The sequence below is a fragment of the Gavialis gangeticus genome, unplaced genomic scaffold (genome assembly GCF_001723915.1).
Source record: "Gavialis gangeticus isolate Ggan-Ray unplaced genomic scaffold, GavGan_comp1, whole genome shotgun sequence".
NCBI classification, from domain to species: Eukaryota; Metazoa; Chordata; order Crocodylia; family Gavialidae; genus Gavialis; species Gavialis gangeticus.
Genome location: NW_017729007.1, coordinates 6,824,225 through 6,842,539, shown reverse-complemented (window position 1 = coordinate 6,842,539; position 18,315 = coordinate 6,824,225). Strand labels below are relative to the sequence as shown.

The following is an 18,315-nucleotide window of genomic DNA, read 5'->3' as shown; positions in this document are numbered from 1 at the left end:
TGAGGAGCAGGGGGCTGGGAGACTTTTATCTCCCATCACCAGCTCCACAACCATGGAGATTCATCCACAAATGAATAGTTTAAAGGTATGACCAGGGTGCTGCAGCATTTCATAGATGTTAGACTGACCAGCAATTATTTACACTATTGCCACTGAAAGGGGATTAAGCTACAAGGAGTGACATGAGAGCATCTTAGGGGTCCTATGATAGTACTGGAAGATGGGATACTTCATGTTCTCTCTCCTTTCTGTAACAGGGAAAACATATGGATCTAGTATTTGAGAGAGTCCAGCGGCAGGTCCCAGAGGTGGTGGTGGGGAGGGCGGGGGGTGCAGTCTTACCCCGCTTTGATTCTCGCTCCACTGAAATTTTAAAACAAATTGCCCAGCAGGGACAGTTGCAATTGTATTCAGGTAGAGCTGAGGGAGTCAATTGACTTCATGGCTCATTATTATCTACTTGATCCCTGCTAATCTCTTCATTAGGTTCAGGGAGGGACTCATTGGGGTTTGAGGGGAATGAGAGGCCAGGGGGGCTGGGGCATGATGGGGGCACGCCTGTGCAGCGTGTAGTGGATTCCTGGGGGCAGTGATGGGGCAGGGTAGGACTCAATGCAGCAGGGTGGGGTCTGATATGTTTGGAGCAGTGTGGTGAGGGTGGACTACATCAATCCCTCATGCAGTGATGAGCAAGTGGAGTAGCAGTCACAGAACTGCCCTACCAAATACATGTGCATGAGAAAAAAGAAAGAGCATATAACGCATCATCCTCTCTGGAAGGAGTAGAGAGACAGTAAAGGTTTCCAGCAGTAACGAGGAGGGAAGGGAGTAAGCTTTCCCCTTCTTCAAACAGCTAGGGGCGGAAAAGGAAAGTGAGGAGAGTTTCCTCATCAATAGGAATTTTATGGAGTGCTAAGCAGTAGGGATATTTTTTTTTATTAGAAAAAAATTGAATTGATCAATGGAAGTTACAGACAGTAACATTCAAGTAAAATATTAACTTCCAAATCAACAGGACAAATAATCACAGAAAATATTAATCTTTACTGTACTAACATGTCAGCCCAAACCGCCTGAGAAAATCTGCTGGTCACACACTTAAAAATACATTTATAATACTATGCACAATTCCCTGAACCCTTCAGACCCCATCTGTAGAAGCTGCTATACAAGCCATGACATCCATTTTGTCCGTCCTCTAAAACTAATAGTTATTGTATTCTTATTTTCTGCTCCTATAGAGCCATATCCTAAAGTCCAGACCTAGCTTTTCTCAATACATTAGTTGGATCAGTGGGAGTTTTAACTGGAAAAACTAGGGGCCACACTAGTTGTCCAATTAGGAGAGAGCTGTAGTAGAAACCTGCTTAACATGTGGTGCAGTCCCACTGGGATTTGAATGAAACAGAAGGAAGATGATATAGCAACAGTCTGGATAGCATTTCCCATCTGAGGAAAGGAAAGAGACCTCAGCTACACTGTTTCTTGCTTCCTTGTCTTGTTTCAGGAAATATTAGAGTGCAATGAAAAGCAGAAAAATCTGCATAGCTCCAAGTAAGAGGAAGTTAGGTACTTGAGCTAAATGGCCAAGTAACTTTTGATTGGGTAGTTCACAAAATATCCCAGTCCAGCCTTGGTAACACTGGCACATGAATCTCTGCTTCATGGCTTCTATGTCTTCAGGTCCAGGTTTACCAGTGACTACAAATCTTGGACCTTTTTCAGAATAGTGGACTCTGATCTTAAAACTGTTGGGTGACAAGTGTAGATAAGCAGAAGATTCACTGTTCTTACGGATACATCTTCCATTTTTCTTGCACAAAACTTTACTGCAGAGTTTGGCAGCTGAGGTCACATTAATGACATAGTGTCCTAAGGGACCATCTATGTATCTTTTCACAGTTGAACAGCTCTCCTGCAGGAAATCAAAAGCCATGTTACTCAATAGCTAGCATTACATCCAAATTTCATTATTTTAGTAGATTATTAACATGAAAGCAAGAGGTTGGCATCCATTATAATCTTTGTTTGTTTGTTTTCCATACCTGGTAACAACTGGGTGAATTTGCTATTAAAAAAACCCAACAAACAAAAAAAACCCAAAAGCAAACATAAAGGTTGCTGTAAAGGAACAATTTAAAATTAAAGGGAGTTTAAAAACATATACTGACTCACTTTAGTATTGGCAATTTAGTACCAGCAGTTCCCATGCTGATTACCATAACTCCTTCAAATTAATAACATATTGAAAATTTCAGTAATTCATGGTGAAGTTGCAGACACCAGATAAAATAGCTTTTGAGTGCATTCTCATACTACGAATCAGGTCTCAAACTCATTCAGGGCACCAGCAGCCTCCAATGCGTCAGTGGCAGAACTCCCATTGATTGACTCCAATAGAAGCAGCGTAAGATTCTGTGGGAATTGCTGTTTCCTACATTCCTAAAGCCTCTTAAGAGCCAATGAGATTGTCCTCTGCCTCAGAGCAAGGAGTGCTGGCTGAGCAGATGCCTACATAGACAGACAGGATATCCTCCTGTCACCCTCTATAATTCCAGAAGGGAAGAGCCATAAAACTATTTCAGAATAGTCCCAAGGCCTTGGGGAAAGAACCAGGACTTTTCTTGTATAGTAGTAGGTAGTCATCAATTCTTCTAGATCGTATTGTATGGAAGAGGTCCCCCAGGCCATCAACACGTATGCCTAGACAGAAGCATGGAGAAGTGGAGGCTTCCCAGATCTTCCATCCTCCCTTTAGACCAGAGGTTCCCAACCCCCAGGCCGCAACCTGGTGCCAGTCTGCAGGAGGGTAGGCTGCTGGTCCAGAAGTGACCATGGACCGGTAAACCACAGACCGGCAAACTGCAGACTGGAAGTGACCGGCATACTGCAGGCTGGCAGCCAACCCTTTTTTACCAAGTATAAAAAAGGGTTGGCTGCCAGCCCGCAGTATGCCAGTCACTTCCAGTCCAAGGTCACTTCTGGTCCATTGTTTTCTGGTCTGCAATCTAAAAAGTTTGGAAACCACTGCTTTAGATCATTGACACAGAATCCAAAGGCCAAAAACTGAATCCAGACATTTGGTGCCTCAATGCCTGTAGTTATGTGTGCGTCCATTGTCACTGTATTCAACCTGTGACTTTGCTACAAAATTGAAGACAGTACTGTATCACTGACCTGTGAAAAGTCTGAATCGCCTCTGCCAAAAGAAACACACTTTTGGCTTGTGGCTAGACTGACAAAAATATTATGCAAACAGACCATTGTAAAATGGATGACGTAACATTTTGAAAGACTGACAAGCAGCTGTATCTTTCTTTTAACTTTGTATTAGTGTTATGTATTACTATAGGCAACATCAGCATTTGATTCTTGAAAGTGATCTCTGGACTGAAGTGCAGGAAAGAGACTTCTCTGGATAATTACAATATGGCATTAACAAGCCCTGAAAGGAATTGCAAGCAGTCATCTCCAGCCAATATTCATGGTGGGCCTTGAGGGTAAAAGGTAAAAAATGATAGAACTGGGGATGGGCGGGGTAAAAGATCCTGAGGATTTTGTCAAGGACAGAGCGTTTCATTACGGAACACTAGTAAACCAAACCCACTTACCTTTGAGCTGGCATATTGCATGCTTCCCCAAAGAACAACCCCTGCTGCTCCCAAGGCAGCACTTTCACCAATAGTGTTCACCAGGTCAATCTGAAAAATGGAAAAAGGAAAAAAAATGGACCTTGAAAAAGAATCAAAACCCAAGGACACAAATAAGCAAAGGACATGCTAGCACCTCAGCACTGCTTTTTCAGAGGAAATGTTGGTTCCTACTGTGAAGTGTTCATACTCAAAAAGGCCCATGGTAAACTCTTTACTTAGACTGTAAGTTGCTTGAGGAAAGGAATTACTTCCTCTGCTTTGTTTGTACAGTACCAAACTTAATACGGTTCTGCTCCATAACAAAGGATCATAGGTGTTACTCCAATACAGATAATAGATCATAGGCAGAGACTCCCTGAAGTGTTTTGGACAATCCATTCCAAAAGTATGTCACAAGTTCTAGGAAGAGAAGCCAGTTTAACTATTTAAAAAGCAATCCTGTCTGTATGCACAACTAAATGTACTTTGCAATAGATGTTACTGTATATTTACAAGTTCCTTCAACAGCCCATAAGAGGCTGTGACAACGTTAAGCAGCAATGCTTTGGATAATTATTGTACACGACTATTACTTTTTGCATGAGTGATTTGACCAGAACAGGCATTGATCATCTGCAATTCTCAGACCTTGTCTGCAAACCCAAGTTGTACCACTTTAATTGTACCAATTAAATTAAAGAGGTATAGCGGCCAATGGTGTGGACACAGCAGCACAAGTAAGACTGCTTCCTGTCAGAATGACAGTCTTGCATTGAATCTGGCATGGACAGAAAAAGTGGTGATCTAAGACTAGACAAGTGCCAAGGCCTGAAAAAAGGGGAAAATAGAGGGGGGTAAAACAGAAACAAAACAAAACCTTTTTTTCTTTTCTTTCTTTAAAAAAAAAAACAAAACCAGAAGGAAAGAGAGGAAGAAAGGCAATAACGGCAGCAGCTTTTCAGAAGCAGACCTTCCAGGCATCTGCAAAATGCACAAGCACTCTGTCTGGAGCCAAGTCAGTTAAGAACTGAACCATAAGCCAAGGAATAGTTGGGCTATGGCACACTGTAGGGTACTGCTAAGGCAAAAAAAATATCTCTGAGCTTGAGTGCTTGAAGTGCAGGCAGAGCCACAGTGGATCTTCTGTAACAGCAGGAAAAGAGTCTGGGGAGCCATTATCAAGACAGAAAATAAAATAAAATAAAAAAGATTTGCTCAGGTGAACCAGAGCCTCCAGTAAATTCCTACCCTTAGCAGAAGCAGGGAAGGTAGAAATAAATTAACAGAATCAGCCACAGCAGATAGCATTCTTCTTTCCCTAAAAACCTAGCAGATGCCTTAACTGAGTCAGTTGGGAAAACTGGTTCCCCTGCTCGCTATCCTCTGAGGCTAGACACTGGCTGTTGTATTTCTTTTTGCAAGAAGCTACAACTATGTCATAAAAAATAAGTACATTTCACAGGATCGCTGATGCTCTGTGGTAGACAAAACGTGATGCCTATGTTTATTAATATGAAAAGTATTTATTATTAAAATATTACCAAGGCAATCTAAATGTACACAATTTACAAATTATACTATGAGGAATTCCTACGTCTGAAGTGTTAATTGTCCAAGAGACAGATCAATATTTCAGGGAAGTGAGCTGAATTACTGGAGGAGAATATGAGAACAAACAAGTGGTGGCTGCAACCTTTAACTAAAGGTCAGAAAAAATAATATTTGAAACCTTTAAGCTGTATTAAAGGACAGGTTTGCCTGCTGGTTTTCTGCATAGTGCTCACAGTATTCTGAGGTATAATTGGGCTCACCTGCAGTTCCTAGCACTGCTGATCACCCAAGCAGTTCTTGAGAGAAGGTCATTACACCTAAAATCATATAGTTCAGTGCTTTCTTTAAAAAAAAAATAGGGTAGAGTATGCTGCCCATGTTACTTTCAAGTCAGGAAATGGCAATTTTTTTCCCCTGCTGGATTTATTTTAGCAGTAAATGTGTTTGAATTAAAGATCAAAGCTGGGTGAATTTATAAAATACCTGAAACTTTTGGTAATGAGCGATCTATAGGCCTTTTCATGTGTGAAGAACTGTATAAAGATTATAACAATGCGAAGTCTGGACTGTGTCTCTCAACATGAGCTACAGGATGGTGGAGTAAATTAGCACTCCACACAACTCAGACTTCATTGACAAGTAGGGGATCTTGTTTCACTCTGACAAAACAAAGATGAATCTACACCAAACACATCTGAATAAAAGATAGAAAGGACTTTTAAGTAAGTCTGGTGTAGCAGCACAGCACTGGATAGTGAGTCCTGTTTCATTTCTTGTCATAGACTTCCTGGGTAACCTTGAGGCAATGACTTACACCGTGACAGCTTTGTAAGCCAGGAAATCCCTGAGCTCCCCTACCCGTCTGCTCCCCCTGACAGGCTCCATATCAGAGGTATAACTTAAAATGTGGGTGGGGCAGGGTGGGCAGAGAAGAAGGAACAAAGCGAGTGCTTACCTCCTTATCACCGTGAGGGCAGTAGCTTCTGCATGGCATGGGTTCCTGCTGCCTAAGTGCAAAGTACTGACCATGGATCACTGCTGTGGCAGTGCAGGCTCCCTGGAGACTATAATTCTGGTCCCCCATTCTCCCCATCCTAAATGGTGCTAATACTTCATACACAGAAATGCCAGCCACAGAGAGAGTACCCCTGAGTTGCCTCACTGGTATATTTCTGGGTTTGGGGCACATCAAGAGAGTGGCTACACAGAACATGACTGGAAATGTCTGGCAGAAGTAACTATACCTTTAGATCCACCTCCCCAAAGGATTTATGCAGAACTGAGACACCTATGTCCAAGAGCATGATCCTCCAAATCCTCCAACTAACTGTATGTAGATGTAGTCTGTAGACACGCAAGTTTTAAATCAGTAACATTTCTAATACAGTTAGAGCTCTGCTCCTGTGCTTGCCCAGAGGTATCTCAGTATCAAGCAGCTTGATACCATGTAGGATGTCTACACTGCACTTCCAGTGCTGCTGAGCTGGCCCCACTCACGTTCACCAAACCCAGAAGCACAGCCGTGAAGCTGCCCTCAGGATGCCGCAACAAATACTTTCAAGTACCCCAGGAACAAAGGTCTCCTGAACAGCTGTGAGGGTAGTTCAGGGTGGGCAGAGAAGGAAGACGAGGGAAGTGAGTACTTACCTCCTCGTACAGAAGCTGCTGCCCTTGTGGTGATGGCATGGGCTACTGTTGCCTCCATGTGAAGTAGTGACCCACTTGCCTTTTATCCAGTAACCAGAAGCATAACTTGGCGAGGGGAAAGAAAGGCACCAGCCTCAAGTGACAAATTAGGGGAGGGTCTGGAATGATGCCCCCTGCCCCAGAGTCTGTTGCATCTGGAGCAGCCCTGCACATCAGAGCCATAGGAGCTGAGCAGGAGCAGCCCTGTGCCACCCAGCTAGAGGACCCAGGTGCAGGGGGATGGCAGAGGCAGCAGGGGTCTTTAAGTCCCTGGGGCAGGTAAGACAAGGCTTTTCTAGCTTAGTTTCTAGAGCCAGGTGATGCAGGGCTGCTGCTCCTGCTGTGTCCTGGCACCCAGCTCCTCCAGACAGAAAAGGAGCACTTACTCTCTCACCTTCTGAAGTTTTGCCCAGGGCAATAAAAGGTATAGTTATGTCTCTGCCAATTACTTTAATGTAAAATATGTAAAAAAGCTTTGAGGCAGGTCTTTCCCCTTCCCAGGTGAGGGTCCTAAGTACCAGGCTACAGAGTCATTCTCATTAGCTTAGCCTCTGTCTTTGGCCCAAGGGAAAGGTTTAGGACTTGGAATAAAAAGTGAAAGGTGGTACTTATGGAATGGGGCATACCTCCAGTACATCCTTATTCTCAGCTAGTGGCTGGTTTAGGTTGCTCTCTGCTTAGCATACTAGCTCTTGTGCATGCCATTCTGGGGCACTAAAATCTCCGCATGCATTGTATATGGGAGCTTAGATACCCAGCTCAGGGCTATGAATCCCACTCCAATGAGAAAAGTTAGGTGCTGTAATACCTGAGTCCCTTTGTGAATCCAGGCCTTAGTCTTTCTGTTCCTTACATCATTTCACTTCCTTACCTCCTAGGCATGTCTGACGATAAAAGATTATCATAGAAAATTATGGTTGGAAGGGACCTCAGAAGGTCATCTAGTCCAACCTCTTGCTCAAAGTAGGACCACCCCAACTAGATCATCCCAGCCAAGGCTTTGTCTACCTGGGTCTTAAAAACCTCCAAGGATGGAGATTTCACAACCTGTCTGGGTAGTCTGTTCCAGTGCTACACTACCCTCCTAATGAGAAAGCTTCTCCTAATATCTAACCTAAACTTCCCTTGTTGACACCCGAGACCATTGCTCCTTGATATGTCATCTGCCATCATTGAGAAGGGTGTAACTCCATTCTCTTTATAACCACCTTTCAGGTACTTGAAGGCTGTTATTAAATGCCCCCTCAATCTTCTCTGGTCTAGACTAAATTAGCCCAGTTCCCTCAGCCTTTCCTCAGAAATCATGTGCCCTCACCCCCTAACTATTTTTGTTGCCCTCCACTGGACTCTCTCCAATTTGTCCACATCCTTTCTGTAGTTGGGGGGCGGGGGAGCAAAACTGAACACAGTACTCCAGATGTGGCCTCAACAGTGCCGAATAGAGGGGAATAATCACTTCCCTCAGTCTGCTGACCAAACCCGTATCAATGCAGCCCAGTCTACCATTAGCCTTCTTTGTAACAAGGGCAAACTGTTGGCTCACATTCGGTTTATTGTCTACTGTAATCCCCAGCTCCTTTTCTGAAGAGCTGCTGCTTAGCCAGTACATGGGATTGTTCTGTCCTAAGTGCAGGACTTTTCAAGTGTCCTTATTGAACTTCATGAGATTCCTTTTGTTTCAGTGCTCCAATCTGTCAAGATATCTCTGAATTCTAGCCCTACCCTCCAGTGCATCTACTACTCCCCACACCTTGGTGTCATATGCAAACTTGCTGAGGCTGCACTTCTTCCCATCTTCCAAATCACTGATGAGATGCTTGGAAGATTGGGAGATGCTCAGATACAAAGGCTATGCCAGTAGATAAATAAGCAGATGGGATATTTTGGCAGGTAGTCTGCCCTTCTCCTGCTGCCTACCCCAATCCCTACAAGAGCTATGTAAAATAAAGAGACAATGTTAAAAATAAACACTCCATTTTGTAATGGTTTTTGATTTTGTCTTATCTTCCAGCTACTCAAGGGGAACCTCTATGACTCAACTGTTGCTTAATGCTCCCCAGTATCAGGGATTCTCTACTCTCCTGGTTTCTTCCTCTCTCTTCTCATGTTCAAGACACTTTTCCAACCTTGGAATGAAGTGGTGCTTCAGATTCTTGTGTACTGGACTATGCCCATGGAGAGGAGGTATGGAGAATCCATACCTCTCCTACCTACACTCCTTCTGCCCCCTCATCAGCTGTGAAATGTCTTTGTATGTTAAATAAGGGAAGGAAGATCTTTAATCTTTTGGAAACATCAGTATGAAAGGAAATGGACTGCAATTAAGAGAAGTCACATTCCGCAAAACAAATGTTTGTGAATCAAATTCCAAGAAGTCATTCTTTTCCATCCTGGTTATATCTCATCTTGTTCTGCATTTGGGACCATTTGTACCAGCTTGGCTCTGCTCAAGGGCAATGGTCTTTGCACAAATACATGCTTTAGCATGAGAACAAGGAAAAGAGCAGTTGTTATTCATTAGTCTCATTTGTTATTTGTCATTCTGCTTTATTAATAATCTCAGTCATCTAGGCAGGGAGCAGAGATGTTAGCATACAACTTAAATGACTGATCACATCTCATTAGTAATGAACAGTTTAGGTAGGCAATTTCTAAATACCCCATAAATGAACTAGGTTCAGTTTGCAAGTGATTTGCAAAGAAAATGCAAGCAAGAATTCTCAGCTACCTTATTTTGCAGTGAATCCAGTTCTAAACGCAATCAGTGCACTTTGAGTCATGGAGTATGGGCAACACAGCTGAAGCGACATTTTGAACCTGAGTCTTCTATCTTGATGAAGGGCTGCTGAAGGTTCAGTTCTCTCTCAGGACAACATCTCCCTTCCCCGCAGCTTTTGTTTCACTGTTTCTTTCTCAATGAGTGACCTCTGCTGTATCTTTAGTATTGTACAGATTAGGGCAGACATACGGGGTGCATCCCCACTAGCACACACATGAGGTTTGTGGCTCCTCAACACAGTTTGAAGCACTGCAAGCCACACACAGTGCATTGCTGCACTGCTAAATTTGACAATGGGAGATCCCACTAAAAAAATGCCACTAAAAAAAGTGGTGTGGTGCATGCGGCAGCAGCATGCACTGCTGCAAACCAGAGCCTGGCCAGTCAGGGCCATGCTCTGGCTACTGGCCAGGCTCCAAGCAGCCAGATTACCACTGCTGATGCCCCAGAAGGCCCCAAAGATCCCAGGTAAGGGTGCTGGGGCCAGCCCAGGTGCTGGCCCTACCCCTCCTGGAACAATTTGCCTCACATCAACCCCACATTTGTGCCACTGCTACTTTTGCCATGGCAACCACATGCCCCTATATATGGGGATGCACCCACAATGTCATATTGTGTCAGCCAGCAAATACAAGCTGTATTTTCATAGGGCTAAATTGTCTTAACAAGGACTTTACTACATGGGAACCCTGAGTTGCTGAATAAAGATTTGGCAACTCAGGGTTCCCATGCAGTAAAGTCCTTGTAACTCCCATGTGCAGTCTGGCAGATTAAGACTATAGGGAGAAAATTCAGGAGCTGCCACTCCCTCCTTGAAACAAGTGGAAAGGAGCAGGCAAGCAGATGGCTGGAAAGTAAAAGTAGCTGCTGCTCAGATAACATGCTTAAGTTCACATAGAGAGGCAGTGTGCTCCACAAAAAGTGAGAGCGCTTCCCAGGGAAAAGGGGATCTGCAGAGGTAACTTATCTGTGGCTAATGACAGATGTTGTATTGAAAGCACCACCGGATCTGATGCGCAATCCCAGCAATCGCATCTCCTGCTGTGGCGCACATGTTTCTTGCCAGGTCAAGGGCTCCAATGCATTCCCCCAGCTGGGACACCCAATCAGTTAATCACATCTTAAGTGTAACAACTGTCAGAGGCCTGAAAAACACAATTCACTATTTGGTCTGCTACCAGAGCAGTGCTGATAGTGAGGTTACTGAAATGCCTATAGTTCTTCTGTTGTGAATGGACCTGACGTATATCTGCTGAAAGTTTTAAAGAGATCTCTAAAGCATCCAGGCATAAAAAGATACATACACTAATTGTGTACACTAATTTTAAATAATGACTACTGTATGACTATTATGAAGCTTGGAAGCTAGTTCGGGATAAAAATGAGCTTTAGATAGCTTTAAATGTTCAAGGTGTGCATAAACTACACTAAACAGGCAAACTATATTGCAGGATTTTAGGCAATGCCAATGATATTTCCATATTAAGACAGGGGTTTGCATATGTTTACAAACAGCCTGTCACTTACAACCACCATAACTATTTATACCTGTTGTTTTCAGTAATATTCACCAACTTTGTGTGCATTTTGAATTCTCAAGTGAAGCATCTTTAAATGGAATCCTGACTCCACTGAAATTAATGGCAAAATATGTCATTCCTTTGAGTCTCAGTTTTTGAAGACAGTGAGGATTTGCAGTTCCCTTTAAAGTGAGTCCTCACCACCTGAAAATCAAAGAGTCTTGGGTTGCAAAGACAAAAAACCTGGGGCCTCAAATTAATGAATGCTGCTGAAACTGTGGCTTTGACCAGTTTCTGACTTAAAATCCTCTGAGACTGCAGGGATATGCTTGAGTCCAGCCAAGATTTCCTACTAACAGATCTAAACATGTGTGGTTATCCAGGAGCAGCCTGAGACCTATGGGGCTGACTATGCACAGGCCTTGATGGCAGCTTAGGGGTGAAGAATAAAACACTGACTGATCACCACTACCCCAGCCCCCCAACCAGGTTGTAATTTATTTTTTGACTGCAAGAGTCTTGGAGTCTTTTTGTGCAGCACTTCATGGTACACTGCTGCCATGATTCAGGAGGGTGGCAAAGAATCCACATCCATAAAGATTTTGGCAGGAGGGGATATATTTGCATGAGCTTCCTGCCTGCTACTAGATCCCCACCAAACCTTTCTACACTCAGGCTAGAACGGGTGTCTAAGACAGCAAACAGTCATGGATTACGTGTTCCTTGCCACTTGCATAGACTGAGTCAAGGCCGTGGATCATACTTTCCATGATATTATCAGAAGCCATTGGTGTTTGTGTATATATCTGTGCTGCTTATGTTGTAACCTCTCTATACATTGCATTTTTTAAAATATTTCCATTTGTTATTACTGGGTGAAGAGGCATTATATGACACAACAATTTAATTTCAGTAAAGTAAAACTTCAAAACAAGTAAAAAAAAAACCCCACGTACTAGATCATAATAATTACAAAAAGCCAGACAGCTAAGAGATGCTTGCTACCTCCAAAGGTGTCTGCAATCCTATTCTGTACAGTGGGAGTTTCCTCATGTAGGAGCTAGAAATCCCAGACAAGGCTTAGTTGAGACTAATTTATTTGACTAGCTTACTTTTGTGCTAAGTGAATTTCCATGTGAGGAAGATAAATAAGCCCTGAGATTTCTTTCTCATGAAAGTTTATCTTCCTATTGTACTAATTAGTTTCAAACTTCACAAAGATTTGTCAACTCCATTTCACAGCTGTACTGAAAAATTAAAATATCTGAATGAATTACTTCCCTGAGGAAACAATTTCTCTCTACTTTCTTCTAAATTACCCTCATCAAAAATATGTCATTATTCTACAGAAATAGACACAAAGACCATGGACTCATTATTGGAAGCTACAGTGCTTTGTATCATACTGCAGTACTTTTCTTTAAAAGTGCTGTTCTAGATATCAAACACAATTGCAGCTGTAACTATAAAGAGAAATTTGAGAAAGTAGCTTTTCCAAGGAACTGCCTAGCTATTTAGATTTTTCTATCTATCTGCTTACCTCTGTCAACACACAGAAAGTATAGGCATAAAATGGTCTGGAGTAAACAAAAACAGGCAATATATAGTCTTTCCTAGCAATAGAGGCAATACGGATTGCTTCCTTAACCCGATAGTGAACAAATTTCAGAGCATTTGGACTTGACTTCAATATATAATCCAGGTAAATAGAGGGATAGAGAGCAGTACTTTCTTTCCATAACCAAATCAGGAGATCATTGCGGGCAGATTCAATGTCTGGGCATTTTCCTGTGTATGCTTGTGGATGTTCCTTGTAATCGTAATTGTAGCAGTCTGGGTAAAGATAGTAGCCCCAGAGACCATTTGGTCTCATATGTTCAGCCAGAAGAATAGTGTTGTTCATAAAACTCTTGCCAGCATTCTCAAATTCCTCCTTAGCAACTTTCCTAAGTTTGTCCTCTGACCACTGAGGATGGTGCCTCCTAACTAGTTCGAGAGACTTATTTCTATAAATGGTTTTATTACCCCAATTCCTATCCCATTGGGGTCTCCAGTTTTCCCAGTCAATGACTGCAAGGCCTTGGAATTTCTTCATGGGTATGGAATAGTCAATGTCAGACTTAGCTTTGTTAAGGTGTTTTATAAGGCTTTCATTTTGTGGCACCCCTCCATTGACAGGATATCCATTGTCAGAGTAAAAGGGGTAATGCCCCAGATGAGTGTGATAAAAGATTGTCACATTGGATCCGCTCAAAGTCTCATTAGTGTTTGAAGCAATGTCAAAAACGCTGAGGTCTAAGTCCACCTTGTACCGGAGCCTGCACTGTTCTGTAGGTGCATTCCAAACAACAATGAAAGGCTTATGGAGTAACAGTGGGGCTTTTGCTTGCTTGAGCAGTTGACCATTGGTCATAATAAATAGCATTGTAATTGCTATCCATTTAATCCACAAACTGCACATGGTAGGTTGTTTTCACAGAGAATGATATGATGGTTTCCTTGAAAACAAAAACAAGTAGAGACAATTTTGTTAAAAAGCAATAGCCACACCAGGGGCAAACAGTATGCAAAGAGATGGCTTTGATTTAGGGCTTCTTTTTTTTAGCTTCATACTCATGATATAAGAAAGGAGAAACTTAAAACAAAAGCAAAATACCCCCCAAACAAGTGGGTTGAAATGCTGCCTGAAACAGGGCATATGCCTTGCAATTCTGTTTTATGCTCTGAGAAATCTTACTTGTAGACCACTTAGGGCTCTCCAACTTATGGCCCATGGGCTGTATGTAGCCACAAGAGGTTAATTTGTGGCCTCTGAGCACCCACTACTTCGGTTGCAGCAGCAAAAACTCCAGGCTCCCCTTGCATTCCCTCCCTGCCCCCATATCTGGGATGGCATTGGGTATGGCAGTGCAGCCCTCAGCCTGGGGAACTGGGGAGGGAGCTGAGAGCTCATACACATGGCACTTTGCAAAGGGGGTACCCACACATGGTGTGGTTTGGTACAGTATGGGGGGAAGCATTCATATGCAGTGTGGTTCAGCACAGTGGAGGAAGTGGGGGAGCACCTTGATATGGTGTAGTGCAGAGGGGTGTGCCCACACAGTGTGCAGCCCTAGGGCATCTCACCCATGTGGCTTTAACCCCCTGGCCATAGACAAGCTGGGGTCAGAACAGCTAGGGGGGACCCATGCATCAGGGGCTTTCCCCCTTGCTGCCTCTACCCAGCGGTAGATGGGGGGTAGGCCAGGGATGGGAAAAGAGCCCTCCACCCCAGTTCCACCCCAATCAGGGGTCTGCATACGTGGGGGGGGGACATTGTGCAGTGGGGGCTTTCCCCTCATTGCCCCTGCCCAGGTGCCTACCTGTCTGTCAGCAAGGGGGAACATCCCTGCTACACTGACACCCGCTAGCTGTGCAGACCCCAGCTTGGAAAAAGCCTAGGGCTGGGGCAGGGGGCTCCATCCCCCCCTTCACCTGCCCTCCCCCTTCCCCACCTAGCTGACAAGAGCAGTCAGGATGTAGGGCTGGGAAGCAGAGGCTTTGCTGCCTCAGCTCTGTAACAGCCCAGGAACAGAGGCAGGGATAGCCCAGAGTTTGACTGGAGCAAACAAGCACAGGCAGAGGCTAACCCACCTGCCCAGCAAGAATCCACAAAGGATCCTAGGATGCTGGAGGACAGCAACCTAAGTTGAGTCGGGAGAAGATCTGGTGCAGAACTGTGATGGACCATTCTAACCTAAACTGATTAAGTCTGATACTACATCCATCCAGGTCTATCTTAGACTGGGTTGCACCATTTTAAACTGGTCTGCATGCTCTGAGCTTCTGTCACAGGGTTATACTGGTTTCCAGTCTTTTATACTGGTTTATGTGTAATGTTTGTATCTAGCCTGTGTTTAAACCAAACAGACATCATGTTTAATCTGGGCCTGAAGACAGTTGTTTACCCATATAGCTTGAATGCAATTAAGTCAAATTAGCTGCTATTGTCCCAGGACAAAGTGTTCTGATACTTCACAGGTACTTAATATGGGCTAACGGACTTGTACATTTATAGGATCCCAGGAGAAATCTGACATCTGTTTTTAGCTGACATTCCTTGCCTTCTATTATTTTTCTTCATTCCATCCCGTTGGCCTTCTGTGACCCAGAAAGCTTCCAGTCTCCTTCCCGTCCCCTGTCCTTTTCCCAGTCCCCTCCCCCCGCATCAGCTTTCCTTTCTTGTTTAATAAGAGGAAAGGGAAAGCCAACAGATAAGATCAACTCTAAGCTGCCCAATTTACTGTCCACCACAGGGTGAAGGAAGCAAGGCTGCTTCTAAATGCTTATGTTCACGGCACTGTTAGCTCAAGAGATAACTTGTGCTACGCTTGGGAGTGTGTAGATTAAATGAGGGGCATGTGTACATGACACTTTAAAGCAGGTTAAATGCTTTTGCGCTGCTTTAATGGTGTTGGTGTTTGCACACGTCAGTGATGTATTGCGCATTAATTCCAGTCACTGTAGCACATTTGGCATCGTAATGCGCCTTAAATGACTTCGGGGCACAACAAACTGTAGCAGTTTAGTCTGCTGCCCTACAGCCATGCAGCAAAGCATCGGGCTCCATGCAGCTCAGGGTCTGTGCAGGCAGCCCATGCAGGCAGCCTGGCAGCAGCCTGGAAAGGTAGGCTCCACCCAAGGAAAAAAAAAAGCGGGGCGAGCCTGATCCTTTTTTTTCCCCCCTAGAGCCACTCTGCCTGCATGAGCTGCACAGGGACCCGATCCTCCCCTCCGCAGCTGCAGTGCCTCCCGAGACCGCTGAGCTAGGTGCCCGAGGGCAGGTGCAGCCTGGCGGGGGCTGCCACTGCCGCGGAGCGAAGCACCAACTCCCCCCTCCCCACAGCCCAGAGATCGCTCCACCCACTGGCAGTTCACCCTCCCCTCCCCGCTGCCAGAGAGACAAGTACGACATGGGTGTACATGACACAGGGGTTTACTTTGCCCTAATTTGAAGCAGTGTTTTTAAAAACCCACCGCTTCAATTTAGGGTGAAGTAAACCCTTGTTTTGTCTATACACAGCCCTTGACAATAACTTGAATTTTACCCCTATCTTAAATCTTGTCCAGAAGCTTTATCTTGACTGTCCTGGTCCATTAAATTGTAATCAAGCTGGACCATCAATGTATGTTTACCATATAAACCAGAGGTATCGCTGCAACTCATGCAAATATGAACTAGTTGGGGGTGGTCCTGCTTTGAGCAGGGGTTGGACTAGATGACCTTCTAAGGTCCCACCCAACCCTAATGTTCTATGATCCTATAATACCCAAGAGAACTTTAAAATAGCTAGCTTGAATACTAACAGAAATATAGCTGTGTGGCCAAGGCTGTGGCTGAAACCCATGCAATTGCTGATAAATTGCTACTAGTACCTATACTAGCTAATTTAAAAGCTAGCTCAGCTTTGTCCGCATAATCAGTATAGACAGATCCTTGGATGAAGACTGAAGCTCAGGTGCTGCTGACATTTAAAATTAGTAATGTATTGTTTTTTTCTGTATTGGTGCTGGAGTGCTCCACAGTTTGTAACAGTTCGTTACAACTCCAGCAACTGGAGTGCTCCACAGTTTGTATCCCAGTATCTGAACAACCATTTTTCCATTTCCTATAGCAGTGATAACCCAAACAAATGAAAACCAGCAAGGGAAAAAGAAAAAAATGATTATTGAATTTCCTATCCTTGCGCACAGAGAGAACCAGGAAAAAGTCACAGTTACCAGACCCCACACAGTGCAAAATTTGAGTCTCCTAGTGCAGATGCAGTTATATCAATAAAGAGCTGATTCATACCAACATAGTTATTACAGTATGGGAAAGGGATAAGGTATAAAAGTATGAAGTACTCTTGTACTAGTATAAATGTATCCACAAGAGGGTTTGCATTGGTAAAGCTATATCAGTGTAAAAATCACATCCACAAATGAGATTTTTATACTAGAAGAACAACTTTCAAGCTCAAGTGTGGTCTCATAAAACTGCATCTCACCTCTCAGTTTTTATCTGACTCTTCACCTGTAGTGAATTGTCAGAATCATACGCAAGCAAAGCTGTATTGGTCAAAGGTAAGATAAGGCATGGTGCTTTTCCTCTTACAGTTTTTTTTTCTCAGAGGAAGCAGTTTCCTGCAAAAATCTATGCTGACAAAAGTACAGTTTTATTCATACAAGATGCACACACACTAGGAGCATTTTGTCAGTGTAGCATACCAGCATACCTGCAAAGCATTACTACTGGCCATAACTCTAAACTGTTTTGAAGCAGGGGTAGTATTGGTGTTGTTTTTCTGCATGGTGTCTACAAACAGGATCCTGATCCAGCAGTAGTCTCTAAACACCACCACAAAGGACGGAGTAACAGTGCTTACAGTTCAGAACTTGATATGATTATAACTTTCTTCTTACTTCGAGATAGAAAAAGGTTTTACTTGCACAGAAACATTCAGAAAAGCAATTATCTCTTTCTTCAGGATGGTCTCATCTGTTCTCAGTCAGCATAGATTGCATACCTTTGAGTTTAATTATGCATATCATGATAACAGTCATTGTTCATTCAGTGTCGCTCAGCATAAGTCACTAAAGAGTAATACCTGTTCATGAACAGGATAAGGATTCCTAAAACATTTTATATTGTGCTACAAGGACCAGTCTTGATATATAGACCTAAAGTAAGTTTGTTTCATTTTGGTTTTTGCAAATTGTATTTTTATTGAAGATATTTTTACTTCCATACAATCTTGAGACCAAGTGACCAGAAACACAGAAAAAGTTCTTCCTTGATATTGATAAACTAGAGAAAAATTACTGTTTCACAAATGCACAAAATAGTCTCCTACACACAAACAAAATGTCTTTTATTACTGTCTCCACTACACTTTATCTGGACTATGAGTTTGCTGGTCTCACACATGAAAATTAATTGGACTACTTTAATTGCTATCTCTATAATGAGCATGGGCACTAACGATTCCATTTTGCAGCTCATTATCAACCTTGATTCAGTTTCTCCTGTTTTTTCATTCAGTGACACAGTCATGGTTAATTTAACTTTCAAAGGATGCACATATTTCTCAAAACAACCTGTTTTCAGATGTTTTCTGCTCTATAT

The 18,315-nt window shown here is 43.3% G+C and overlaps 1 protein-coding gene across 1 annotated transcript; it reads right to left on the bottom strand.

Annotated features, from left to right (window-relative positions):
• Window positions 1–973: 973 nt before the first annotated feature.
• LOC109292033 (hyaluronidase-1-like) lies at window positions 974–13,661 on the bottom strand. The gene is made up of 3 exons (XM_019509280.1): window positions 12,709–13,661; window positions 3,612–3,701; window positions 974–1,915 (listed from the first exon to the last, which is right to left on the bottom strand). The coding sequence occupies exons 1-3, from the start codon at window positions 13,627–13,629 to the stop codon at window positions 1,514–1,516; spliced, it is 1,413 nt and encodes a 470-aa protein (XP_019364825.1). The 5' UTR covers window positions 13,630–13,661; the 3' UTR covers window positions 974–1,513.
• Between the last annotated feature and the right edge of the window lie 4,654 nt (window positions 13,662–18,315).